Source organism: Haemorhous mexicanus, chromosome 7 (assembly GCF_027477595.1).
Source record: "Haemorhous mexicanus isolate bHaeMex1 chromosome 7, bHaeMex1.pri, whole genome shotgun sequence".
Lineage (NCBI taxonomy): Eukaryota > Metazoa > Chordata > Aves > Passeriformes > Fringillidae > Haemorhous > Haemorhous mexicanus.
This window is the reverse complement of record NC_082347.1, coordinates 34505942-34533893: the sequence shown is the minus strand read 5'-3', so window position 1 is coordinate 34533893 and position 27952 is coordinate 34505942. Positions and strand designations below refer to the sequence as shown.

Genomic DNA, 27952 nt, shown 5'->3' with positions numbered 1-27952 from the left:
ATGTCTGTATAGTCAAGGAAAGGAACTTTTAGACAATACTCACTTCCTGTAAAATGTACCTGCTTCTTAAGTGATCCTGGCTTAAGGCACTGGCCTAAAAACAGCAATCATTATTTCCTTCTCTGTTTGGATCCAGTAACTACATAACTCGATACAAAAGAATTTTTCTTCCATCAAGTAACATTTCAGGATCCAAAGCACAGCTGCAGTTACCATTTGCAATAGAAACTATTGTGTTTTAGACTGAGTTTGACAGTAAATCTTTACTTCTTCTGACTCAGATTAATACCAAAACAGGAAAACATTTAGCAAACAGTCACACATGTAAATATGAGATGTTAAAGCTCAACTGATACAGTACTTGAACTTCCAAAGACCACATCCCACGGAGAACTGATGGGCTGCTCTTCTCCCTTTGCTCCACCTTCCTTATCAACACCTTGTACCCCAATGCCTGCTACAGTGGTCACCACCTGCAATTCCAGGTCAATCTGTGTGAAGCAAAATGACACATTAAATGAACATATGAAATTAACTTGACCAAAGTTACAGATAATTTGAGATAGATATTGAAATCAGAGAAATCCTAACAAATATCAGGCATTTGGGGTTTTTTTAGGGAAATAATTAATTTTACCACAATGCTTGCTGATGGACAGGGAATATGGGGTGGGAAAGCAGGAGGCAGTATGAAAAACACATACATGGAACTCTATTCCGTGTGCAACAAAAATTATCACTGCTCTGTCAGCATTTGCTCAACAGCTGTAGAAGAAATCATCACCAATTTCTGGATAAATACTTAGATAAACAATGGGTGTGGTTTTTAAATTTTAAATTCATATAGGAATATGACATAACTCACATACTGTAACAGTATTTCCCATCTCCATATAAAATAATCTGTACAAAGGCACTTCAGATGCATTAAGAGTGGACCTCCTCTGATCACAAATGGGATATTGGTGAGGACCCGAGTTCAAGATCTTCTGAGATGCACACAATACTTCAAAGAATAAGATTGCATCACCAAACTTTCCTTCTGATTATCCTAAAGTTGACCTAACCCAATGTAAGATTCAATTCCTATATGCTAAAACTTTGCAAGTGTTTCATCAAAAACAATACACTTGCAGCCAATTCTGGGCACTTACCTGCATTTGAGAGACCCAAACAGCCAAGGGAAGTTTGGATATTCACTGCACCATAGCACTACAATAACTGTAGATAAGAATCTGATACTTCTGGAAGTGAAACAAAACCAGTTTTTGCTTCCAGTACTAAAAATAGATGTTTCTCAAAACAGGAAAGTAAGAGAGACTAGGGAAAAAACCCCAAACTAAAACAAAAAAACCTGTTATGCTATAAGGTGTAGACCACCTCATCTGCATTTGAGAGGAAGCACATAAGTATATGTAGCTCTTAAAAAAGCCCTGCACAACAGTGTTTCTTTATAAGATAGTGGACCAAATTTCTTTTCTGATGTTATTGGGAGAGTAATTCATGTGGTGTAAATTTTCACCTGTGTAAGTAGAATACAGTATAAGAGATTAAACTTTGAATTTCCTTATGGAAAATTTACCTTTCTAATTAGGTGATTTTCTGTGTCAGCTACATAAATAACATTCTCTTTTATAGCGATTCCTTGTGGTGAGTTGAAAGCTGCTTCTGAAAATCCTCCATCTCTCCTTCCACTGTTTGGACCTATAAATAAAACACAGCAAACTCAAAAGTAGTTTTTGAAAAAAGTCACCTTAAAGTGCATACATACCAGGAGATTACATACTCCAGGAGCTGCTTTCACAGCACCTTGTACATTTTATATTATTAGTATTTGGTGTAGTGTCATTTTAGTCACTGTGCTATGTAATCAAAATAGCCTGGTGCTATTTAGCTCTGAACTCATTCTGCACAAGTTCTCTGCTTTTTTAAGCTCATATTTTAAAGAGAAGTCTTAATAGGGTTCTAAATTGTTCTAGAGGAGTCCTAACAGGGCTCTAAATTGCACTAAAGGACAACAGCAACAATGGAAGACAAAAATAAAAAACGACAGGGTTTTTTTTAATTCTTGACTACATCAAAGCAAGCCAGCAGGAAAAAAAATTCCAAAGCTTAACTCCATTCATTGGTTTAGATTCTGATGTAATCACAAATGAAACTAATATTTGATTAGCAACATTTTCTCATTAAGAAAACTAATTAGGGAAAAGATGATATGGAACTAATTACACAAAAGAACACTAAGAATGATGGAGTGGCATTCTTCTGCATACAACATTCAGGAAATAGAAAGGAACTCAACAGTCTGAAGGTAAGCACTGTACTTCAGAGGAGGTAGCATTTAAAGTGCATTAGCAGGATGTGTCAGCAGAAGACATTTAGGTATGAGTTACGTGTGTACCATGATTTATGATGCAAATAACAATTTCAACCTTTGTGCATGCCCACATTTATTACTGCATTATCAACTTCATTACATTATTTTCTGCCCACTGAATCATTTAACTGAGTCACTGAAACACACAAATTTTTACAACCTCCTGTCAGAAATCAATTTAGACCCTATCAGACACACAGGACTGAAGTACTGGTGTGTCAGATTCCAGCAGCTCCCCTTGGAAATGTGAGGGTGCACATTCCCAGGGAAGGGAATAGCACACAATGCCACAGGAAGGAAGGTACCAGTTTGGAGCTTAGGACACTCCTGAATTCCTATTTAATGACTGTCCCAGAACACTAAAGGGTAGCTTGTAGGCAGAGACTTCTTCTCACATATCAAGCAGAAACCAAATTCTCTCATATTTGTTGTAAGAAATTCTGTTTGCATATCCTACAGGAGAACAGTATTTAGGCTAATGCCTTAATGATAAATCAGGTTAACTTGGATAAGTAGCCTGTCTAGACAATGCAGTGTTACTTCAAATAGCAAGAGAATTTTTCTTCCTTTCTTTAAACAGAAGAGGATTTTTATGAGATTTGTAGGATCCTGCCCTGGGGCAGGCATTAGTCAATTCCAGACTAGTATAGAACACATCAGCACACAGGTCCTGATTCTGTGACACAAACAAACCATTGTTTTCAATAATCTGAGGATTCAACCTCTTCCTAAATCTGTCTATTTTGATTGCCCTAACAGTTACATCCTTGCTGCACTAAGATGTAACTGACCATTTTAATAGGTTTAAAAAAAGAACAATCTCATTTGTGAAACACTAAAGCATACAAAGTGTGTGCAAATTGTCTTCATTTGCATTGTAAAGCACATTGTTATTTCACAAAAGCAGCGATGGATGTTAGTTTTCTAAAGCTGAAATGTAACTTATATAAACTTTTTAACAAGTGTAACTAAATTTAAAATATTTTCACTATTTTCACAACTTGTTTATATATTATCATCTCAGATTTGATGAGAAAGTCTTTTTATAGTACTAAGGCAAGTGCATTCTCAGGTGCCTGTGTACCTCATGGAATGCCACTGTTCTTAGTAATTCTCCTCTGCTTTTGAAACCACAGGAGATCCTAAACAGGAATGTTCTTCCATTGAAAAAAACTTAATAACCAAACAAAAAAACACACATGGAAAACCTCTTCTCCCAACACCACTACAACTCAAAATTCACTTCTATTGGAAAGGGAGGCATTACAGTCTCTGGTCTTTTCCCTACCTTGCTGCTTGATGCAAATGTATATCTTTTACACCTAAAACCATTTGCAATTCCTTCACAGGAATACAAAATTCATTTTTGTAATTCATATTAGACATCACATGAAAACGTGAACTTTAGTCAATGAAGCAATGAAAAAGTTAGGCATCTCTGACAATTGCATTAACAGTCTCCCACTGGTGGTCTTACACCACTACCCCCAAATTGAGTAAAAGTGATTTTAGTACAAAACAAAATTCTGGCAAAGCTTACGAACTGCCAGGTCCTGTAGGAAAAGAGTCAGCCCAGGAGGCACAGCAAACACCCTCTACTCCTAAACTGAAATTGCTATAATAAACTTACATATATGTCCTTACCTCCAATAGTGTGTAGAATTTGTCCATTTTTACGAGTAACCAAAATCCTGTGATGCCCAGTGTCTGCTATGACCAACCTTCCTCCTGAATCATCTACAGTCACTTTGCCAGGAAACAGCAGAGGAGAAGGTGGAAGGGAGTCTCTGTACAGCTTTATTCCAATGTTGTTGTCTTTGATTTGTCCTCTTTCCTTGTAGAATTTCAGTGTTATAGAAGTAAATAAAAACAATTTCTCTCTGTGCCCCTCTCCAACAAGAGAAAACAGCATATTTCCACGAGGCCCAAGAATGACCAGAGTTGGCCAGCAGGACACTTCCAGCTCATGCCACAGTGTTGCATCTGCATCATTTACTACAGGGTGGACAATATTGTATCTCAGAACAGCACTTTTAATGTTATCCAGAACTTTTTCATTTGGGAATTTCGCTGAATGGACACCAACAATAACAAGACCATCTGCAAAGAAAAATGAAGTTGTGCCACTGAAATGCATTTGAATAAAAATAAAAAAAAAGAAAAAGGAAAAATGAACGACAGTTCTCTCAATCTGACTGCTTCCCAGAATGAGAGAAGATTTGAACAAACAGAAAGCAATTACATCTCAGTAGGACTATAGATAGTTACGTATCGAAAATCTGAAATTTAGAAATAACTATTAGGTAAAATTACCAAATTTTAGGACCATTACTTCCCTGGCTGGCTGACATGAATTGTTCTCAGTTCCTGAACCTCAACATACTAAGCTAGAAAATACTTTCAAAATAATTGTGGGTAAGTTGTAGCTGTTCAACTGACACTTTGGGGTATTTTAAAGATACTTAAGACACCTCTTTGTCTTCTGATTCCTATACACAACCATAATGTTTCAGAAAATTCTTTTTCACAGTTACCTGGGTGCCACAAAAATAACACCAAATCTTGGAATTCCAAAATTACCTGGACATAACTACTTCTAGATAAACAGTTAGAGATATAATGAATAGGCCTCCAAAATCAATACAGAATTCTGTCGAATAAAAATGGCAGCACTGACAACTATGACAAAACAACGAACAACACTTATTACAAAAAAGGCAGGCTTAATATAACCATTTCACCATTAAAAAATTAAAAATTCACTATAACTGATACAGTCTTATCAACTCCATTGGAACAAAATGTTGCAGTATCAGACAGCTGAAGTTGTGCAATCATTAACTGCTGAAATCCAAAAAGCAGGTCAAAGATTTTAACTGTGAAGGGATTGGCACCTGAGCTTGTATCTGTCCTTCAAAAACATCATTAAAGCTAGAAATACAATTCTATAGTCAACACCTGAACAGCACAAGTAAGGTACAACATTCCCTCATGACGAAAACTCCTGTGGAAATGATGGATGCAATGCTCAGAAGTAACAATATACACTCCATTTAAAACTTTCTTTGAAGGATTATAGCAGAGCACAACACTGGATTTATGCCAAGCTATTTCTGAATATTAAAAAGTACTTCCTCTTATAGAAGTAATTTCTGGACTGCTGATAACATGAACTGAATATGCACTGGGGTTTAAAATAACTTTCTGAATGCCACTTGAAACACAGAAATAGCACCAGTGAAGATAGCAGTGAGAGCATATCAGATAAAGATGCTGGGAGACATTCAATCCGATGGAAAGCAGTCTTCACTTTGAAACAGATATCCTGAACTTCCAGACAACAGAGCTATGGCACATGTGCTATAACATTTATAATGATTTAGGATCACCCTAACATTATAGCCTCCTCTGCTAAACTTCTCCTCTCTGGTGATCACACAGCTGAAGTTTCAACATGCTCCATGTAAGGGCATTTGAACCACATTAAAACAAATCATCAGAGTATGTACGTACAGAGTATGTATGTACAAAATGTACATCAACTAGATCAAGGTTTGTTCTTGTAACTAAGAAAAAATAGGTAATACACCTTCAAGTATTCAAACAAGAGATTAACTATCCAAATGCATTATGAGACAGATGCTTTGCCCAAGCAAGATGCTTTGTTCTTCCAACTTTTATCTTTCTCAACCTTCTCAAGTCAACAACTCTCCTGTCCCCTTTCTCCTAGTAATTAGTAAATCTCATTTGCTTTGAATGAAAAGATGCACAGTGATATAAGACCATGTACTGAAAAATTCTTCCATGGTTAAAAAACACACCACCCTTACTGCCTTGTATATTTATACATATTACTGTAATGTTAAAATTTAGATACGTAGCACAGCAAAGAGATTAAGTAATCCTGAAAGGGTTGACAATCATGACATTAAAACAGCAGAAAAGAACCAAAAGGGAGATCTACAGTGAAAAAAAAACAATTTTTTTTTTGTTTGAACTATCAAGCACCTTAATCTCTTCCTGAATCCAACTAATAACCTCTGTTTCCTAATGCCTTTAATTTAAGATTAATGTTCCACACACCTGTTCTTCTTTCCTTTTACCTCCACTTTCACCCTAAGCATCTCTTTTCTCACTCCAGTTTCTAGAGGAACAGGATAGCTGAAATCCAAAGAAAACTTACAGGGCTAGTTCAAATATAAAAATCATTTATCACCCTTTATAAAGTAGTAACTCCCATGACAGAAGTTTAATACAAGTCAAAGGAAAAAATATGTCAGCAAGTGGACCTTTAGCTCAGAGTGCTGCAGCCTCTTCTACACCAGTATAAAGATATTCAAGCACTTTTGGGAGAAAGATTGTGGGGAGAGGTTGTTAAAATGAGTATTTTATTATCACCTGATTTAACACATAGGTGTTAAAAAACAGATTAAGGATATGACAGCTACATTACTACACTCACAGTATACTATAAAATAGTTACCATTTAAAGGTATTATTCATTTTATGCCAAAATAATCTTCCAAAATCTGTATCTAGACCTTCCCTACATGTCTGATCCACAACAGTCCACTTATCATCTGCCATTCACTTTCCACTTAAACTGATGCCCTCCAAAAAAATGCCACGAAGGTTTTTCCTTATAAGACAAAGTTCCTATTGTTTGAAACAGTACACTGCATCTCAAATTTCTCCAAAACAAACATCTAAGCTTTCCAAGGTAGAAAAATTAGTTAGATTCTTCTGCGAAGTACTGAGTAACCTATCTAAAGCACTATGTAAATTTAAAATACTGCAATTCCTTTTTCTAGTGAAAAAGGTAACACATGAAAATAAACACTGCCAAAATTAAAACCAATCTAAAACACCAATGGAGAATCAAATATTATAATGTCATTTACTACATATATATTGTATTTAATACAATATATCAGAACTGAAAGTAATACTGTTCTTCATCTCCATGTTCAGCCAATTAAAATATCCAGATAAGTGAGTAGCTGACACACTGTGCAGGACTACAGCTTATCTCTGACAAGCCATCATGACAAGACACTGCATTCTAAACAGAAATTACCCTTCATTTTTATTCAGTCAGAGTGAGAGACTGATCTCATTTCAGATGTGACTTTAAAGACCATAATTCCCTCTCTAAAATATAGGGTTATTAATGGTGGACAACATGATGCCAATACCAAAAAAATCTACATCAACCTTACATATTTTGTTATTTCAGTTCCAATGGAAAAAAAAAGTAATCTACATCCTATTCTACCACCTGTCTATATCCACTCTATCACCTTTACTATATTCTTCTCAGAACTGGTTCCTCAATGAAGGAAAGAAAGTTACCTACTTGTATTAATTTTGAGCCTGTATCTCACATTCTTAAGTAGCTTTTTGAAAGTCACCTTATTTATAGAGATATCAGATTTGGGCTTCAAGCACATATCCTGTTTGCCTAATTACACAGACACAACAGACACTTTATTTAACCCATTTAAAAATGTGATGGAAGTACACACTGTCACCTTTTTTAGGCTACTTAAAAGATTAGAAGACATTTTTAGACACCCCTGAAATACAGCCAGCAGTTTAGTAACCAGCAACAAAGTGACTCAGCTCCTCAGCCTGCAACACTGCCAGGAAATTCTATTCTGAGGCAGCCAAAGCACTTTTACCTTTATCAGAGTACTGGTGCTCTAAGGCATGGAGGTCAGGCAGCAGGTGCAAGCAATTGATGCAGCAGTAAGTGAAGAAATCCAACACCACAACTTTTCCACAAAGGTCTTTGTGAAGAGAAATAGGACCTTCAGTGTTTAACCATTGCAGATCTGGAATTCAGAGAACAGCGACAGCCAGTTAGGGGAAGGGCAGGGAAAGGCACCAACACTACACAATGTTCTTGGTACTTTTAACCTAAAAACCAATATTAAAAGAAAAAAAGAAAGAAAGAAAAAAATGAGGTAGAAAAGCAAACAAAAAGACTTTTATTTATGCAACTCATCCTTATGTTCTGCAATTCTTCATAATTAGTAAATGAAAATATTATCAATAAGATTCACTGTAATATAAAAATATAGTTTGTATTTTTATATAGGCACTTTTTAATTGAAAGAACATGTAAGCCTCAGAACAGATTTTGTACATTTTAAAACATGTTCTACATTATTCAACCCCCAACAATACCATTTGGGTAACAATCAATTATTTAAAACTCACATAAAGGCGACTAAAAGTTTAAAAGTGTTAAACTCTTAATGATTTTTTCCAACAGTTTTGTAAAGAACTGATTTTAGAGATTACTGGAATATTCTTGTGCTTATAACTTTGATCTTGATTTTCAAAGGTATCAATTAATTCTGTCACATGGGAAGAATGACAACTTTTTCAGACACACACGACAGTACTCCTGTCATTTATTTTAAACATTTGACATGAGACATGAAAACATTCTTTTCTCCTCTGACCCCATTGGAGGTATCAAGATAAGGAATAAATATCCTAGAATGTGGCCTGACAGTGTTATCTCTTAGCATTTCTGAAAATTATCGAGGGAAATGACAGTTATGATAAAATGCAAAGCTAACTAGTTTTTGAACTTTCACTTTGACAGTTTCAGAAAATAAGTTCTTACAGCTGCAGAAGCTATTCCTACTCAAGTCAGCAGGAGGCTTGTTTTGTGTTTCATTAAAAGGAGGACTGTATCTCCATATATTTATAAACATAAATGGATGCACATACATTTAGCTTTGGAGAGAATAATGAGAATAATTCAAGTATATGCATTATTCCCACAGGGTAGGCAGTTTGCTGTTCACTTTTCAAAAGAAAAGGGTAGTTTATATATTTTACAGAATTTCTCCCTTTTCATTAGAATTAAAATACCTTTCGTATATATTGGCTATTTCTTTGAGCTCTTTTTAGAGGAGAAAATTAGCCTTGACAGAACACTGAAACAATACTGATGGCAAAACTTAAAATTCAATTCAGGGTCCCAAATCTAGAGAGAGAGAGCATTCCTTTTGCTCCACAGGTTAAAATCTGTAATTCATTCCCATGATATGTGTGATTTTAACCGTGAAGTTCACCTCCTGAGCTCTCTGTCTTGCAGTGTGATGTGAGCTCCCACAGCCGCAGGGAGCCTCTCAAAGGTTAAAAAGACCCTGAGCAGGACTTGCAAGATCTTACAAGGCTTAACCTTTGATTTCCCCCTTGCCACAAGGAAAGACAGAAATGTGTGAGAGGGGCAAACCACCGCAGGAGAATGAGTGACATCTCCAGCACAGTTTGTATTACCCGGGGCATGAAAACTGACAAGCGCTAAGGCTAAGCCATGGAGCAGAGCTGGGGAACATCCTCAGGGATGCTCCGGGAAACCAAGAGAGCTCAGAGAACGCACGGAGAGTTAGCAAGCTTCTCACTATGACCACAGGCGACAGATATAAATATACAGTACGGATGGGAACAGATTTAGAAGAGAGACTTTACAGAACGTGTTTTTCCAGCCGGTACCATAGAGAGGATGTTTAAAGGGGTTCTTTTGCCTTGCCCTCCGCTCCTGGCGCTACCAGGAGTGAAATTTCCTGCAGTTCAAGTGCCATTTAAACAGCGGCTCACGGGGCCGGCCCTGCCCGGTCTCGCAGGCAGCGGCACCTCCAGGCAAACCCCACACGGGGAGAGCCGGGGCTCCGCCGCCTCTGCCGGGGAGACCCCCGGCCCCGCCCGGGCCGCGCCACCCACCTCCGCCGAGCTCGGGCACCGTCAGGTCCCGCTCGCGGCTGTCCATTTTCTTCAGGTACTGGTAGACCAGGTTCTCCTTCTCCTGGGCAGTGTCGGCGTCGAGCAGCGCGTACTCGAGCTGTGTCTGGGCGGGCAGCAGCCCCGCCAGCCCGCCCGCCGCCATCGCCTCACCCGGGCGCTGTTTACCGGCCTGGCGCTTCACCGCCGCACATTCGGCACCGCCCGCGGCGCCAGCGCGGAAAACCGCGACTGAAGTAGAAAATAAAGCACAAAGTACAGACACGCAATAACTCGTCTGTCTTAAAGCCGGAACTCCTCACTTATTCCGTGTTTTTACGTATCCTTGGTTTCCACTGCAGCACATTCCCAGAGGGAGCCCACGGTGGAGATTCCCGCGCAGCAGATTCAACACAGCCCGTATTTCCCGTCCTGCTGCTTCACCGTTTTTCATATGTAAAAATTGAGCAGTACCGGAAAAAGTCGAAACCAGGCTCCATTACTTTAAACGGGGGGATCTGGGGCTTTTTGGGGGGCATGCTATGGGAGAAGCGGGGAAGTTGAGCGACTGCCGCTGTGACGAACCTGCGGAAGCGAATGCGCGGCCACGGCGGGAAACGGCCGAGGAGGCGCCACCCGCGGGACCGGCGGGAGCCGGGACATCCCAAGGAACATCCCGGGACATTCGGGAGCACCGGGACATCCCAGGGAACATCCCGGAATATTCGAGAGCGTCGGGACATCCCACGGAGCAACCCGGACACTCCGGGGCACGGGACATCCCAGAGAGCACCCCGGGCGCTCGGAGGTACTGGGACGCACCGTGGAGCAGCACAGGGACGCTCTGGAGGAGCATCACAGGGCCCTCCGGGGGGACACGCCGGAGGAGCATCCCGGGACAGCCCGATGATGATCTCGTAGCTGAATTCTTCCTCGTTTTGTTTTAGATTTTTTCCTGCTCGGGCAGGAATCTTTAGTCTGCTTGCCCCCGCCGAGGCCGGGTGGAGCTGACGATGCTGGAGGCAAGCTGAAGGCAATGGCTCACCCTGGAAGGCCTTGCAGAGTCGGGCCCTGTGTGACAGGAGAAATTGCAAATCGACAAAGAGAGGCTCATTGAATTATTTTTGGGATAGGATCCACCATGCTCCTGTCCCATCAGGGACTGCTGCTTGGTTTGTGGGCCAGTGTTGCTTTTTTAACATGGGCTTCTGGAGCTTTTTCTCAGATAGTGAAGAGTGGAGGGAAGAGAAAATATATTAGTGGGAGGAAAGGCAGGTTTGTGAACTGTTGCTTAAAAGAAAGGGGAATATTTAATGTGTTGACATGTCTGAAGATGCTTTATTGGAAGAGGACATTTGGGAGTACAAATCCATTAGGAAGCGAAAACATCAGATTAACTCACAGAGCATCTCCACTCCTGTGCAGGAAGTAAGTGTTGGCAAAGGCAGGCCAAAAAGAAAGAGAAATAGGAAAAATAAATCGACAGAAAAAACTGGTACACCTCAGAAAGCCAAGCAGAGCTCACGGGCAGGTCAGGAGGTGGATGAATGTAAAGAAGACAGTAGTGTGCACTCCCAGGACAGTGTAGGTAGCCTGGCAGAGCAGAGCTCACAAAATACAAAGCCTGTTCACGATGGATTCTGTCCCAGCTGCCAGATGCCCTTCTCTTTGCTATTGGTCCAGACACCTCAGTGGCACGTCTATGAATGTTTGGAAACTCCAGGACCCATCGAGAAAGGTATGAATAGAGTAAGAAAAAAGCTTTCAGAGAAAACTTACTAACTTCTCACGAAATGTTGTTGTAAACCTCGTTTTTATATTGAGCTCAAAATCTGAAATGGTAGTTGGTATGATTTTTATCATGTTTTATTATGTTGTTACTGATCAGTCCTATTTTGTTTCTTTGTGAAAAATGTGGAAATCTGACATGAAAATCTAATTTCAGAATCTAATCTCAAAACTCTGAGAAAGTTTCATGGCTGTTTATCAAGTTTTAGGGTTTCATTCAACAAACTGAAGGTGCATATTTAAAATAATGAAACCTGTTATAATGACAGTGTCAGAAAACCTTCAGGCACAAGGGTGCTACTTTTGACATGAAGTTTCTATCTCCTTAGGTATAGATTTTATTATCTTGTATTCATGTTGATATGTGATTTGTTCAGTTGTCTGTGGACATTTGGAAGCTGAAATAAACTGATTTACTTGAAATGTTAGCTTGTGGTTTAGAAATTTTAAATAGAAATAGAGACTAACATTCCTGTATCATAAGACAACTGTTTTCTTTTGAGTTCTGTACAAGAAGAATAAAACTGACATATTCCAAATTCTAGTTTCATGGGGAAATACCACAGCTGAACAGATTCAGGTATCCAATTTATATTCTTAATACACCTCATAACTTTTGTAAAACAGAAAGCATACAGTCGGGAAACCTGAGTAAAGGCTGTTTTAGGTAATACAACCAACTTTTTGTATATTGGTGACCTTCCTTGAGTTTCTTCTTCAGAACACTGACATATAAGTCCTTTCATGCTGATTTTGGCAGTGCTTTTAATTTAAGGCAGGTGTTTTAACACCTCATATCTGTCTTACTCCCATGATTAACAGGTGAAAAATCCTTCTGGTGGGTTTATGCATTCACTTTAAAAGCCTGAGAAGTTAGGCTGGCAAATTGTCAGTGGGAAAGGCCTAGGAAAGAGGTATGGTTTTTTTTTCCCCCTAGCATTTCAACACTGAATGTTTTCTTCATATAGGTAAATGCACAATGTTTTTTCTTTTTTTTCTTAGTGTGTAATATCAGGCAATTTAAAATGTAATTTCAGGTTAATTCAGAATTGAGATTTGGTTTATTTGTTTGTTTCTTATATTTGAAGTGCACTGGCTGTTTCTCTTAACTTGTTGCTTGAATGTGAGACAGTTCTAAACCAGAAGCCATGTGATTACAGGAGCACGTCATTGAAACAGGGTCAAGTATTCTTGTTAATGGGCTGTATAATTCAGGCATAGTGCTGTGTGAGCAGCAGCTGTTTTGGTTTTAGGCTGGAAGTTTCTCATTGCTCAGCTCAGAGCAAGAGGCCTTTGTGGCTTGAAAATTACTTTTTATTTGTGCCTTCTGTCCTCCAGCAGCTGTGTTTATAAGAAAAAGCTACAAAATGCTGTGTCATGTGAGATTTTTATTTTAACTGTGCCAACTGCACTTGCAAAGGTGTTAACATTGCTCCTTTGTTTGACTCTTTCCATAGAGTGTCCTGATGGTCTGCAGTGCACCTCCACTATTCCATCCCACTACAAGCGTTACAGCCACTTTCTGCTTGCAGCAAACAGGGCAGGGGAGTACCTTGTACACCCTTTGGGAACCCCCGTGGAGATGAAGATGACATGTTCTACTGCTGCAAAGCCCAGCTGTTCCCCAAGTTATGCAGAGGAAACCTCAGGGAATGAGAAACCCTCTACTGAAATAAAGCACGACCCAGACGATGATTGTGCATCAATGGTACAGAATTCATCACAAATGAAGTCTCCAAATAGAATCAGTGGAAGCACTTCCTTCTTTGCAGGTGTTGAAAAACCTCAGCAGACACTTCAGCTTCCACAGACAGCAGATAATCATTGTAAATTTGAATTTTTTGATTTTGCATCCTCTCAAGAAAGTGAAACAGGAAAACATCTGTGTGTGGAGAAAGATGCAAGTCAGCCAAGTCTGCTACAGTCAGGAGTGGATTTCAATGACTACGGAATTTCTTACTCACCACTAAGTACATTTGAGGAAAGTGAAGAAGAAGAGGAGGAAAAAGTAAAAGTATCACAGAATAAATTATTTGAATTGCAGAACTCAGAAGAAGACTCCAATTCTGTGGCATTTAAAACATTTGATGGACTTCTCTTACAGAGGAGGCCTCAGTATGAGCATGCAAAAATGGAAAATTTCATAACTAAAAAAACCCTCTGTGGGGAAGAAAGTACACTGAAGCATCTAGATCCTCAGCAAAGGGTGGTAGCCAGTGGATCCTCTTCTGCTTGTAGTTACAGGGAGGCTGAACAGCCAGAAGTCATTTCCTCTGCTGCCAAAGCAGGAGCCACAGAGTCAGAAGATGCTGGTGCTTGTGCTCTGGATTCTGCACACGTGAGTTTTACTGGGACATCATCGCTGCTAGACACAGAAGATGTTGGCTCTCTTCTGGCACAGAAGAGTAATGTTTCGAGGGAGCCAAGTAACATTTTAACTGGTACAGATAAAATGACTGCCAGTGCAATTGGAAAAACAGCTCACCAGGAGAGTTTGCAGACAGCAGTGGGGAAAAAAGGAAATCCTAGTACAGCTGCTGTGTGCTTTCCCAGCCCCATCTCTTCTAAATCAGTGCCATCTCTTTCATTAGCAACTGTGAGCACCAAATCCAGTCCTGCCAAAGAACTTAAACAAATGGACATTGGTGTTTTCTTTGGGTTAAAACCCAAAGCAAAGGAGGAGCACAAAGGAGAGGCGTGTTTGAAGGAGAAACTGCACCTGGTATCTGCTTTATCTCCTAATGGAAAGAGGCCCAGACAGCAAAAAAGGAAGGCTGAGGGGTCTGTGGAAGATGTGGAAGCAGTTACAGAAAGTTCAAGTAAAAATGAAGCCATTGCAGATGTACCTTCTGGTGGCCAACGAAGGTGGAGAAAAAAATTTAAAGAATTACCTGCTGCAGGTGAAGAACCAAGAAAAAAACACTGCCCCTTCTACAAGAAAATACCAGGTGAGAGGTAACTTGGTTTTTCGTAGAGATTAATTTATTTTGGCTGGAGTGCTATGGTTTTTTTTGTCCTAATTTTAGACTTCAGTATTTTACTCTTGATAACTACTTTCTTGAATTATTTTTAAAATATATCTGGTTGATACATGCTTCTAATTCCTAAAATTAATTTTTTGCATTGCTTCAGTTGTGCCTGAAAATAGCATTGTCAATAGCAATCATTCCTTAATACTAAGATACAAGAATTGAGTATGATTTTGCATTTGATCTTCAATAATATTAAAATAAGACTTACTTAACTATAAAAACAAAGAAAGAAAACAGAGCAGAGGAGTTTAGCTAAGAAGACAACCAAGAATTTCTCAGGGTCTCCACAAGCAAGTAGATAAATTAAAGGATGATGGTTCAGCACCTTAAATAGCTTCAGATGCTCACACCACTAAAGTTAGTTTTGTGTCTGCTACCTCTCAAACACTTGAGGGATTTTTGGTTAGGGATTTTTACTTAGATCAGACTGCTATGCTTTTTTGACCAGAAGTTCTATCCTCAATTAAGTGGAACTCTTTCTAGTTCTAGAAGATCTGGGAAATTTGTGTAACATGAAAAATATGAGTGCCACCAGCTGAATTAGTTCTGTGCACTGTTTGGTGGTTTTAAGAAAGTAAAACCCAAAAGGACTGTTTCTCAGTATGTTTGTATTTAAAAGAAGTATTTGCAGAGAGAATGTTGTCTTCTGTACATCTGTCTTTATGCAACATCTTTGTACAAACACTGAAAGCACACAATGGCAAGTCAGGCACATTTCATCTCAGCAGAGAGATTTGAAAACCCCAGGTTGCTTGCTTAATAATTATGTTATTGCATGCTTTAAGAGAAATACTAAATTTAGAATAATTGAAGAATTGCAGTTTGATTGCAAAATGCAGTTCTGTTAAGGTGCAGTTTCCTGTTTAGTGTTAAAATATTAGTATTAGATTTCAATCTATGTGAACTTCCAAAATGCAAATTGCATACCAGTTGAATGCAGATAAATATGTCTTATTTGCTTAACCAGTTGCCATCTGTATAAGAGGGCAGCTGAACAACATATTTGGGAGGCCTTTGAAAGTATTTGTTTGTGAGCAATTTGTGAAAATTTTATTTTGGTAAGTGAAAATCTTTCTGCAACTGTTGACTGATACACAAAACATGTTAATCTTTAACTGGCTCCTTCAGTTGTATGCAGAGTAACTATTACCTTTTAATTGGGAAGGGAAAAAAAAACCAAAACAAAAGCAACATCTGATTAGAAATTGGTTCTGAACTTTGCATGTTTACTGGCTGGCTTCCCTTCCCTCTTTGCTGTAGGAACTGGTTTTACAGTTGATGCCTTCCAGTATGGAGAAATTGAAGGCTGCACAGCTTATTTCCTTACTCATTTTCACTCTGACCACTACAGTGGACTAACAAAAAACTTCAGGTTTCCAATCTACTGTAATAAGGTAAGGCTTTTCAAGATTACTAGATACCACTTTATCCATAGGCAGCTGTACTCACTTTTGTACTGATGGAAGTAAATAGAAGATGAGTGGTTGGGGTCCTTTATTGGGTCAGTGGATATGTACAGGGGAAAGTGCATTTTTTTTGTGAGAAATCCTTACTTTGATTTGTCTGATCAAGAGGATTAGTGAAACTTCCCTCCTTAGATACCATGAAAAAAAATCAGGATTAAAAAGGATCTGTAGTGGTCACATGGACCAATCTCCTGCACAGTGTGGGTCTACCTTCAAAGTTAGATCAGACTGCAGGAAGTCTTTTGTCAGTCAAATTTTGAACATTGGCCAGATTTTACTATATCTCCTTGCAACCTGTTGCAGTGCTTACCTTTTCTGTTTGTTTTTTTTCCCCTAATAATACAGTTGAAATTTCTAGTTTTGCAGCTTGACATTGTAGCTTTTTTTTGTGTGTGTGTGTGCATCATGAAGAATCTGGCTCCATTTTCTCTGAACTATTTCAGTGATGAAAGACTGAAATAGATTCTGCATGATCCATCTCTTTTCCATGTTAAGCAAGTGGAATTATTTTAGACTGATGCTTTGTGTCCTGTACTTTGGGCTGCTGAGTGGCCACGACTGCCATTAGCTGTTGTATGTCCAACCAGCTCTTCTTTACTTTTAACGTGGTAGGGCACCTTGCCTAATCAACACATTGAGCTTGCATCATAAAAACTACTTGTGGTTCATTCTGGAAGTTTCCTGGAGTGCTTGTGTCCTGTGTTGCCCTTGCAGTTGGAGTGACTGCAGTCCTCCATGATAAGGTCCCGGGGCCTGTTACCTGGAAACTTCTTCACTTGTTTAAACAAGTGTTTACCCATCTCTTCCTCTTGACTTGATAGTCTGCAACAGATCATCTTCCTCCTTGTTTACCTCCTCTGATTCCAATCCATAGCCCGTTGACAGGCTTTTAAAACTTTACTACCTGAAGACAGCTTTTCTCAGTTTGCTTTTTGAGACTTGAAATGCTGCAGAAAGGCTTGGTTATACCCAGGGCCTTTTAGTTTCTCTCTAAGCCAGTCTAGCTTTGAGAGCTTTTGTTTCTGTAATGAAAAGTGCTTCTTTCAGACTTTGTTCCTGTTTTAAATCCTGTCTGTGTTGCAGATAACTGGCAACCTGGTGAAGAGCAAGCTCCGAGTTCAGGAGCAGTATGTCCACGTGCTGCCCATGGACACACAGTGTGTGGTCAATGGGATCAAAGTGCTGTTGCTCGATGCCAATCAGTAGGTATCACTGCATTTCTTGTGGAAAATTTCTTACAGGTAGTTAGCTTTTGAAATAGATGAGTTAAATTCAAAAATGAAACAGAGTTTTTTTGAATTTGACTTTTTTTTGTGTACATTGTGTTGACCATGTGTAGCTCCATAATTTTTGTTTGAGAGGTTGAATGATTTCCTAGTGGTCTGAAGACTTCCTGGTTTTTGGTGTCTAGTTGGGCACCTAGTAGATTTGATTATCAGATATATTAGGTTTCTGTAGCTTAAACTGATGATAGGGAAATCCTGAGCTTAAGAAAAATATGGTACTTTGGATCCTGTGAGAGACATAACCTAGGTAACATTTTGAAAATTGAACTTTGAAGAAAAGGCTGTAGAAATCTGGACAAAATTTCTACTGAATTTGGTGATAAAGGATGGGATTTTGTCTGTTAGACTGGCACTATGTGGTAATGCTGGATTTAAAGTTCAGTAGCACCTGACTTCCAGTCCTGTGCTCTTATTCTGCCTCTTGGTTCTTGTTTTTGGCCATGGGCTAGAGGAAGACTCCCTTCCCTGCAGTACATATATTGAAATGCAGGACTGTCTCACAGCTGGTCTGAGCATTGCTTAGTGTAGGATTTGTTTATACTTGGAGAGATAGAACTCCATTAAGTCCTCTGAGAACCATCTCTAGGAATGAAGGAAGCCTTGTTGCTTATGTAATTTGTATAATTCTCATTTTTTCTGTTTGTCCCTCTGATTCTCTGCTCCAATTTAAAAGCTGTACATACCTTGGCTACAAAGTTCAGCTTCTTGAAGAGTTCATCAATTCTGTCCTTTTCACTTCGTTTCATGCCAGCTTTTCTTTTTTTGAGATTTCATTTACCCTTTGCAGGTCACTGATATCTAAAATAGTCCCACTCAGGTTTTCCAGTCTTACCCTTCAGAAAGCTTTGGCAGAAGGCACAATGGATTCACTGTCACCAGTAAGGGAGTTGTATTTATAACCAGGGAGTTCTGGATCTGGAGCAACATTTAAAATCTGCAAATAAAATTTAAAAGAAAATGCTCCAGTAAGTCCTGCAGGAAGGAAGATGAATCTTCAGCAATACAGTTCTGTTTCTCCTGAGCGAGAATGCTGCTTCTCTTTGGGTGCTGTTTCCCCTTTGAATCAAATAATAGAATGATTGCAGCTGAGGCAGGATCTGTGCAGTGCCTAGAAGGTGGGGCATCCCAAAAAGGCAGTTAATGTTTGATTGCTTTATTGTTGATGTGGGTTTTTTGTTTCTTCTTTCCATCTCAGATGAGAACTCAAGCTTGTGTGTGGCCATAGGATTAGCTGCAGAATTCCTTTAGAAATCAGGAATTTCTAGCTAAATTAGTCTGTGTAGCAGCTATGATCTAAAGTGCTATTCTGCAGATGTTTCTACTGCTAAAGAGTGGTCTATCTCTTAAAGTAGTTTATCAGTATAGAGAGCTGACATAATTTGTGTGGGGCTTTTTTGTTTGTTTGTTTCAGTTGTCCAGGTGCAGCAATGATCCTTTTCTACTTGCCAAGTGGGGCTGTTATTCTGCACACTGGGGACTTCAGAGCAGACCCTTCCATGGAGCGCTACCCTGCTCTGATGGGCCAGAAAGTCCACACCCTTTACCTTGATACCACGTGAGTTGGCTGGAAATTGATTTTTTTCTTAATTTTTTCTTTGTCTTTTCAGTTTAGTAAGGCTTGATAGGAACCAAATGGATGTAAGTATAAATGGCATTGCTGTGATAACACTTTTTACCTCTAGTGTTAAATAAAAGCAGAGATTTATTAAAAGTACATGTATGTGTAGCTTGTTCATTGGTTATGCTGTTACATTAAAGAATGAAAGTGGTGGTGGAAAAAATGCTGAAGTATTTGCTCAGGTCACCTATTATAAATAAGTGGTATTAAATTTAGGGTGTCAAAACTCATACATTAAGGGTTCAGCTTTAAAACAAGAGGTTTATGGAGCACTAGTTTGCAGTGGATTCAACTCTATTATTAAAAGAGGTGTGGAGGAATTCAAAGGTGAAAGAATGCCAAAAGGCTGAATCAGTTTTGGGAGTTTTCATTAGACCTTCCTCTGATTGATTTATATAAAATTGGTTTGGTGTGAATGATGACTAATGCCCAGCTGCAGACTTTAATTTCTGTCCCATATGTTTCTGTGAATGAGTAATGACTTATATTATGGTTTTGTATGTATGACAAAAAATAGATATAAGGATATAATCAGGACCTGATAGAAATATCTAGTTTGCAAGAGCACTTGGTATTTATGAAGAAGAAAATGTAGAATTCAGTACCAGAAAGTGAGTAGTTGTAGAGAAAACACTGATATGCTCAGTGTGATTTTTGTTGCAACAATTTCATCTGGACACCTCAGTGTTTCTAATAGACTGCTATTATATAGAAGAGTAATGTCTTTTTCACTTCCTGAGTACATGGAGTTTTGAGGACCTTCATGGAAATTGCAGATGTCTTTTTTCTTTTGTAACAAAGTGATATATTTTGTTTCCCTGCCCCAGATACTGTAGCCCTGAGTACACTTTTCCTGCCCAGCAAGACGTTATCCAGTTTGCTGTCAACATTGCCTTTGAGACCGTGACTTTAAACCCACGAACTCTAGTTGTCTGTGGCACTTACTCCATTGGAAAAGAAAAAGTTTTCTTAGGTATGTAAAAGAAAAGTAGTGGATCAAATAACTAATCTAATGTCTAATTTAGTGGCTAAAATGGCTTTTTTGAAAATATAAAAGGTTGTTTAGTCTGAATGTTCAGATACAGTGTAAAGAAATTAAATGTATTTAATAATCTTCCTGCTATTTTTTAAGTTTTCTAATCAATAAGTTTTAACTTTCTGAAAGAAATAGTGTTCTATCATGTTTACAACCTTCCCCCCACACTGAATATACATGTGGCCAGTTTATATACTAACTGCATGAACCTCTTTGATTGTTGTGGTGAGAAAATTGCTAAGAGCAATTAAAAATAAATAAATGAGGTCTTTATGACATTTTTGCTGTTAATAATTTCAAGAAACAGCAAAGGGATGTTATTCTTAGACTAGACTTCTATTTTGAGCTTTTCCTTCCAGTTTATATAATATCTCTTTTCTGACTAAGTGAAGATCTTGTGTGCTGTGCTTCACTCAGTTACAGCACCAGGAACCAACATGATTGCCCAAATGTCTGCTTCAGAGCAGGCAGATGTGCACCATTAGTGCATATTTAAAATCATCAATACAAAACTCTCACTGAAATTTAGTCTGTCTTCAATGTGGGCTGTTTGTCATATATTCCAAAAACTGCATGTTTCTGGCATCTTTGGAGTAAATACCAGTTCACTTCAGTAACATTCTACCAAACAAATGTGACTTAGAATTTATTAGGGTACTTTTCCTTGTTTTTCCAGTTGTCATACAAAATTCTGCTGCTAAAATGTAGGGGACAAAGGTTTTTAACACCCATTACAGGATTCTCTTCTTAATGTTAGAATACGAAACACTGTATCCTGTTGAATATGGATTTCTTTTCTAATAGTAAAAATTATCTTGTACAATAATCAGGACTGTCCAAAACAATCCAAGAAAGAACTCTTACAATTTTCTTTATCTGATTTCTTCCTAATGAATCCTAAAGCAATTGCTGAAGTTCTGGGCTCAAAAGCGAGTATGTCCCGTGACAAATACAAAACCCTGCAGTGCTTGGAGTCAGCAGCTGTCAATTCCCTCATCAGTGTGGACTGGAAGGGTACTTTGCTTCATGTTCTTCCCATGATGCAAATTAATTTTAAGGTAAGTTCAGAAAATGGACAGCTGATGAACGTGCTAGTAAAATTCTCTTGGCTCTTCCCAACCAGTGCTGTGTTTGGTGCTTTTTAACCTCTTGTCAGATCATATTTATTTAGTGGGGCTTTGACATGTAGCAATACATTGAGAATGAAATGCAATTAAACATTAATAACTTCTCCAAACACGATGTGGTACTTGTACAAGATAAGGTGAGGCTTGTTCAAAGACCAGCTCTTTGCAGGTCTTTTTGAAGTAGATTTATGTAATGACTGCCTGATCTGTCCTCTTAGCAATTAATACATTGTGACATGGAGTTCCTGTTTTCAGCCTGTCTTTTACCTGGTCCAGTGGAGGAAAAGTCTAGAAGGATTTTCTGCCTGTGAGCATCTGTTTTGAGGCAGCCTATGAACATGGCCAACTACCAGTTCTCTAATATTTGTCACAAATGCAAGTAAACCAGATAATTTTAAAGCATGATTTCATCTAAGTTGATTTCAAATGCACATTTGGTTGAGATTTGAGACTCTGAGTTTTTGTTGTTGAGCATTTTTTCTGGGAATTTCTGTGTTTGGAAATGTGACTAATTCCTAGGTTATTCTAAATAGACAAAATACTGAAGGGCAGTAAGGTAAAGCAGCAGGCTCTAGATTAAAGTAACCTGGAAGAAAGGAAAAAAAAACAGTGGCTGTTTATGCCTTACAGGCTTGGATTAATTTTCCTGTTTTGCTTCAGGCCTGCTGTGCCATCTCTAGCAAATCCTTCAGACCAAGATGGTATGTAGCTGCAGGACAAGTCGAGGTCAGAGTTGACCTAAAAAGGAGTAAAAAAGGCTATATGTTTTGGATGGAGCTGCAGGAGATGGAACTTAGTATCTTAATGCTTTAACTATTCCATGATGTTTTCCGTGGTGGAGCAGAAAATGAGTAATGGAAATATGTATGGATTTATTTTTAGTGTGTTGTGCTGTCTTTAACAGGAATTGATTTTAGTTTCTTCTGCAGATTTCTGGGTTGCTAAGTCACCTGTCTCAGCATGCATGGATACTGACACAGCTGGACTTTCAGGGGTGGAGGATCCCTCAAGGGCAGCTTTACTTCCCTGAGGGAGGCAGTTGTGTCAGGCAGGGTCTCACCTCTGAAATCAGGAGGCTCTTGACAAATCTCCAGTGTGACAAAGGCCATGCCTGGAGCCTGAAAGGGGCCAGGGAAGATGAAAGGCACAATGATCCAGTGGGTCAGAGTCCTGGTCTGACAGCAGGTGCCCTCAGGTGTGGAGCTGAGTGCCATCATTAGTGATGATGTGTCCATGGGAGCCTGGGCATGCTGGGGACACTTCAGAGTGCCAATGAGGCTGCACTAGAGGAGTGCCTGGGTGGAATGTACTGTCAGTAAAATGTGGAGAATTTTAAATGCCTAAAGATGAGTTCATATCATCGTTTATCTTACTTTTGGATTTGAGATATATTAAGAAAATATTTAAAAAATCACAAACAAATCCAGAGTTGTGGTACTTCACTGCAGTATTTGGTTTTACCCCTGTAAAATGCAGGGATTGCTGTATGTACTGACAAATGGCTGTTCTTGAATAAGCCAGATGAGTTTAAGTGGTGTTAGGGCTGGTGGTAAATTAAATATTTAATCATGTTTGAGTCTTTTCCTATCTTATGGAATCTGTTTGTGTACACTGCTGACTTTAGTGACACTCTGAATATCAGGCTGTCATGGTGATTGAAGGAGGTTGGTGTAGCAGTGAAATACATTTTCCATTCAAAAGGGTGAAGGTTTAGAACAGCGTTGGATAAAGCAATAAATGAAGAAATTGGAATGAGTATTTAAAATGGACTTGTTATGAGCAAACACAGCAGTCATTTGTTTTGGGGAAAGAGGCCATCTTTTCCAAAATGCATGCATGGTTCTTTTGCAACAAACAATTTTTTGTAACTCAAAAATTGAGGCTTTTGCCTAACTTGACTATGTGGTGGAAACTTTCCTGGGAGCTGAGTTCTGTGGGTCTGTTAATCTTTCATGTTGTTTAACTCAGCAAAGTCTTGTACTGGCATTGAGGTGAGACTTTCAGAAGTGAAAGTGATTGAAATGCACAAATAATTTTTTTATAAGCTTGAAATTGCATCCTTAATGTGACTGTTGCACACTTGATTTATAACAAAACTCAAAAGCAGATTAGCATTGTTAATATAATAATCATTGCATTTGAAGTACTATATTTAGATTTCATTAGAGCAAGGGGAGAAAAATATGTGAATAATTACCTTAATCTATGTTAATGCTCCCAAAACGAAGTGTGAAGGAGAATTAGACTGCTACAGTTATACCTTTAATCAAGTGAGAACTGAACATTCACAGTGTATTCAAAGTCACAGCAGTGAGCCATAATTCCTGTTGCTGAATTACATGTCTTCTGTGATAGAGTTTTTAAAAATTCTTTTATGTACCTGGTTTGATGGATTCTGTATATTGCTACTGGACATTGTACTGATGGTGTTGTTAAATGTGTCAGCCTTCTGCTGCCCTGTTTTAGAGTTCTCAAGTGTCTGACAGGTTAGATAATTTTCTGTCACAGCCCATCTATCCCCCTCTACCCTCCTTATTAATCAGCCTTTATTTTGTATTTCTCTCTCTCCTGCTAATATAAAGTTTGATTTTGAGTTCTGTAACCTTGTAGGGCTTTCAGATTAGGAATTTGCCTGTAAGATTTTATACAGGGCACATGAAATTGATTTTCTATTTTTAACTTGAAGCAATACTGACTTTGTACAATCCCATGCCTGCATAAAGCATACTTAGAAATTTTTCAAGGTAATTTCCTTTTTAGAGTGAGGAGATGGGAGGTGGTTTCCTTCCTGTCTTGGAGAGGTGGTAAAACATGGTTTAGTGCTCAGAGCAATACTTAGCTCGTGCACTGGCTTGCTGTAAGTTTTTTGGGTAGATTAATTAAATCTGGTTACTTGTGGGCATAAGCAGGTATCAAAACCTCTGTAATAATTTTGCACTGAAGCAGGATTTCACCATCTTCTATCTCCACTCAGCTGCTGACCTCTAGTTTAGAGGAGGAAATGAATAATTTGTGGAGCAAAATTTATAAGAAGGTGTGATTATTCCTTATGTATTCTAATCTGTGATGCATAGCTGTTCATATGTGCCTAATTCAGATGGAGAAATTGAGATCCTAAGGGACAAGTTGTCCTAAGGGACAAAATGTCAATATTTGTCATTAATCATTTCAGGGTAGATACTCATTAAAATGAAAAAATACCAGCACATGAAAATAAAATGTATTCTGAATCCTCTCCATCATGAAATGGCCAACCTTTAGTCTAATTAGCTCTTTCATGGGATTAAGTATATGCTCTTCTTTTTTTTTCCACAGGGCTTGCAAGATCACTTGAATAAGTTTTCTGAGAATTTTGATCAAATTCTGGCTTTCAAACCTACGGGGTGGACCTACTCTGATTCATGCCTTACTCTGGAGGATATCAAGCCTCAGACAAGAGGAAAAATCACTATATATGGTATAAGAGTGGCAAAGATTCAGTCCATTTGGCTTTGTGTGGATGCTTTTCCTATTTTTATTCTGGAAACTTCTACTGATTTTTTAACTGCTGCTTTTTCTGGTGCTTTCATTGAGAAACTGAACAGGTCTCTTCAGGAGAGGTCTGTGAAATGAGTAATTGAGAACACCATAAATGCAGATTTTTACATACATCTTGCACCTGTCATTGTCATGCAAATAAAGACTTTCACCTGATACCGGTAGAGACTTCAGGGATGGAGTCTTGGCCTGACTGATGCTGGTGGCAATGTAGTTCCAGAGCCAAGATTTCATTCTGACTTACTTGTTTCTGAAAGAATGTGTCTTCCTCTCAATTCTTATTGGTGGGTGGAGCTAAAACCCTTAACATTCCTTTAACCAGGTCACTGATGTTGCTTAGCTTGTACTGATGAATGACTTGGTGACTTACTGCAAGGTAATTTTTCTAGAAGGGAAAATTGGAGGGAGGGAGGTAGTTTTACCTTAGCTATAAACTTTAGATCCCAAATAGGAATTAAAAAAACTCTTTTATCTAAGGTATTTTTTAGCTGGAAGGCTTGGAGGAAGCTCAGTGGCCTGACAGATGGCTGTGATTTGTTTTCATTTCAGGGATTCCTTACAGTGAACACAGCAGTTACCTGGAAATGAAGCGTTTTGTTCAGTGGTTGAAGCCACAGAAAATCATCCCCACTGTCAATGTTGGTGACTGGAGAGACAGAAGCTTGATGGAAATGCATTTTAGAGACTGGATGACCGAGGGCAATAGGCATAAATAAATATAAAGAAGAATGTATATTTCAAAGGAATTTGGACTGGAATGGGAATTGAGTTCCTGTGAGTTTTATTTATCTCCCTTTTCCTTGAAGCTTTCTTTAGGGAGGACTAAACTGCCATTCTTTGAAGAAAGAGATAAATTTGGGAAAAGAAAAAAAAGGCACCTTGCTTTCTTGTGTATCTACTACTTTTTGTTTCCCCATAACATACCATTTTTGCAGGTTCATATTTTAGGTTATTTTTATCTTACTCATTTTCCCCTGTTCTTAATTTTTCTCAGTTTGTGGAGGTGCTCAGATGTGTAATGCTGGGGATTCAACAGTCTCCAGGATAATTTCTGAAAATAAGTTATTGTAATAAATGAGACAATACTAAGCCTATGTCACATGCTGTCAACTCAGGCTTCAGAGAAGCTCATTTCATGAGACAGAACTGACTATAGTGATTGAAATATTGTTTAAAAAAACTTAACTTGTGAGAGAGTACTGACATAGGCTCCTGCAGCATATGTATGTACTTTAGACAATTGTTTACAGAAGACACTTCTACATTCTGCTCAAGATTTTTTGCCTTTTTTTTAAGTGATCTTTTTTAAAATAAAAAGTATGTCTTATACCTATGTGTTCTTTGTGAGGAAAATGCATTTTATTTCAGTGCCAGCGTTGCTAACCTGAACAATCTGTCTGCACTGTCTTTGGTCAATGTGCTGTGTATGTTGTTTGTCTGAAGTTGCTTGTGTAGTGCCAGTTGTCAGCAGGTGTTCAAAGCACAGAAGTGGTTCCTCACCATGCAATCCCCATTGGGGTTTGAAGGGTTGTTTATATACAGGTTTGTCACCTGAATTCTGGAAAAACAAGAAAGGTAAATTTCACTTTGCATTTTTTGCCCTGATTCCTACCAGATTATCCAGTGCTGCTTTTTTTTGCATCTGCCTGGTGTTTATGTACTGAAGTATGTGGGTGCATGCAGGCACAGTAGTAAAATTTTAATCACTAAAATAAAAACTGTTCCAAAGTTCCAGGGTAGAATCACATGTAAGAAGACATTCCCCAGCCCCTCAGAGTGGCTTGTCTGGAATCCTCAATGCTATTTTATGTTGTAAAAACATTTTTTTAATGATGAGTGCAAGTATAAACAGATCCTTGTCTTTGAGTGATGAGCTCTGTAATGTGAAGTCGCTTGTTTTATTTGTCTTGTGAGAGAAATAACTGAGGAACTGATGGCAAAAAAGATGCTTTGTACTAAGAGAATTGTGACTGAGTATTTCACTGACATAAGGCATTGTTAAATGCTTCAGTTTAATTTAAGCATTTAAAGGAATCTGAAGTTTGTTTTACATCATGCATAGTGCTAGCTGGCTGTCACAAGAACTGGTAACTGTCTTGGTCTGGAGTGCTCATTCCTAGGATTCCACTCCTTTTTGGAGGTGTGTGAAGTATCTTTTATGGCTTTTGCAAGTACCAAACCTGAATGAATGCATTGTACAAATCAGAGCAAATTTGGGGATTCTATTTGGCAGGCGATTGTTTTTACCAGTTGAATTGTTAAGGAATTATGCATGGGGTTTTTTTGCCTTCAGGGCCTTTTTGCTAATATTTGCATGGAGTGTGAGAGGCTGGGCTATGCACCCTAAAGTCAAATCTTGGTCACAACTTGGACATATTTTTGCTTCCATAGTTGCACTTTCAAGAATGACTGTTCCTACAGAGAATGAGTGTGTGTGATGGGGTGGCTCCCACTGGGCTGATGCTGTTCCTGCTTTTGCAGTTCCCTCAGTTTGTGCCACTGGTTACTCTGAACCCAAACATTTCAACTTTCAGTGCAGCCTGATGAGTGTGAGGCACCTGTTACCTCTGTGTGGCTCTTCACCTCCTGCTATCAGTTTCTAGCCTGTTACCCAGAATGAGGGGTTGGGTCTTTTTTCTTTTAAAAGCAAACTGATTTCTGAAACTACCCCCAAGAATGGTCTATCTTGGAAGAAACTGGCACTGGCATCTGCTGGACTGACCCAGTGAATCCTGCCCTGATGGGGAGCAGGTGGTCACAGGCTCATTTCAGTCAGCATAGCAGAAGGTCTTTAGTGCTGGAAGCTTTTTCCAGTTCCCTGTTCTGCTGTAGGTATTCCTGCATTGGCCCCCTGGTTTGTATTTGCACTTCCACCAGCTGGTTTTTGTGTGTAGATGAATTCTGCAGCACTTCATCCACATTCATGGTAGGAGATCTCCATCTTA

General features: G+C 38.8%; 2 protein-coding genes across 2 annotated transcripts in view; one reads left to right on the top strand and one right to left on the bottom strand.

Annotated features, from left to right (window-relative positions):
* The window catches only part of NHLRC2 (NHL repeat containing 2), a 32624-nt gene extending 22135 nt beyond the window's left edge, over positions 1-10489 (bottom strand). Inside the window, exons 1-5 of the mRNA XM_059851992.1 lie at positions 10121-10489; positions 8059-8211; positions 4022-4477; positions 1583-1704; positions 362-491 (exon numbers count right to left, since the gene is read on the bottom strand). Of these exons, the coding sequence (XP_059707975.1) occupies positions 362-491; positions 1583-1704; positions 4022-4477; positions 8059-8211; positions 10121-10283 (1024 nt within the window). The 5' untranslated portion in view covers positions 10284-10489. The remainder of the gene's footprint in view (positions 1-361; positions 492-1582; positions 1705-4021; positions 4478-8058; positions 8212-10120) is intronic.
* A 235-nt stretch (positions 10490-10724) lies between these two features.
* Positions 10725-26340, top strand: DCLRE1A (DNA cross-link repair 1A). The gene is made up of 9 exons (XM_059851991.1): positions 10725-11855; positions 13363-14853; positions 16198-16331; positions 17487-17605; positions 19101-19244; positions 20135-20280; positions 21247-21401; positions 24786-24927; positions 25557-26340. The coding sequence occupies exons 1-9, from the start codon at positions 11441-11443 to the stop codon at positions 25721-25723; spliced, it is 2913 nt and encodes a 970-aa protein (XP_059707974.1). The 5' UTR covers positions 10725-11440; the 3' UTR covers positions 25724-26340.
* The last annotated feature ends 1612 nt before the right edge of the window (positions 26341-27952 follow it).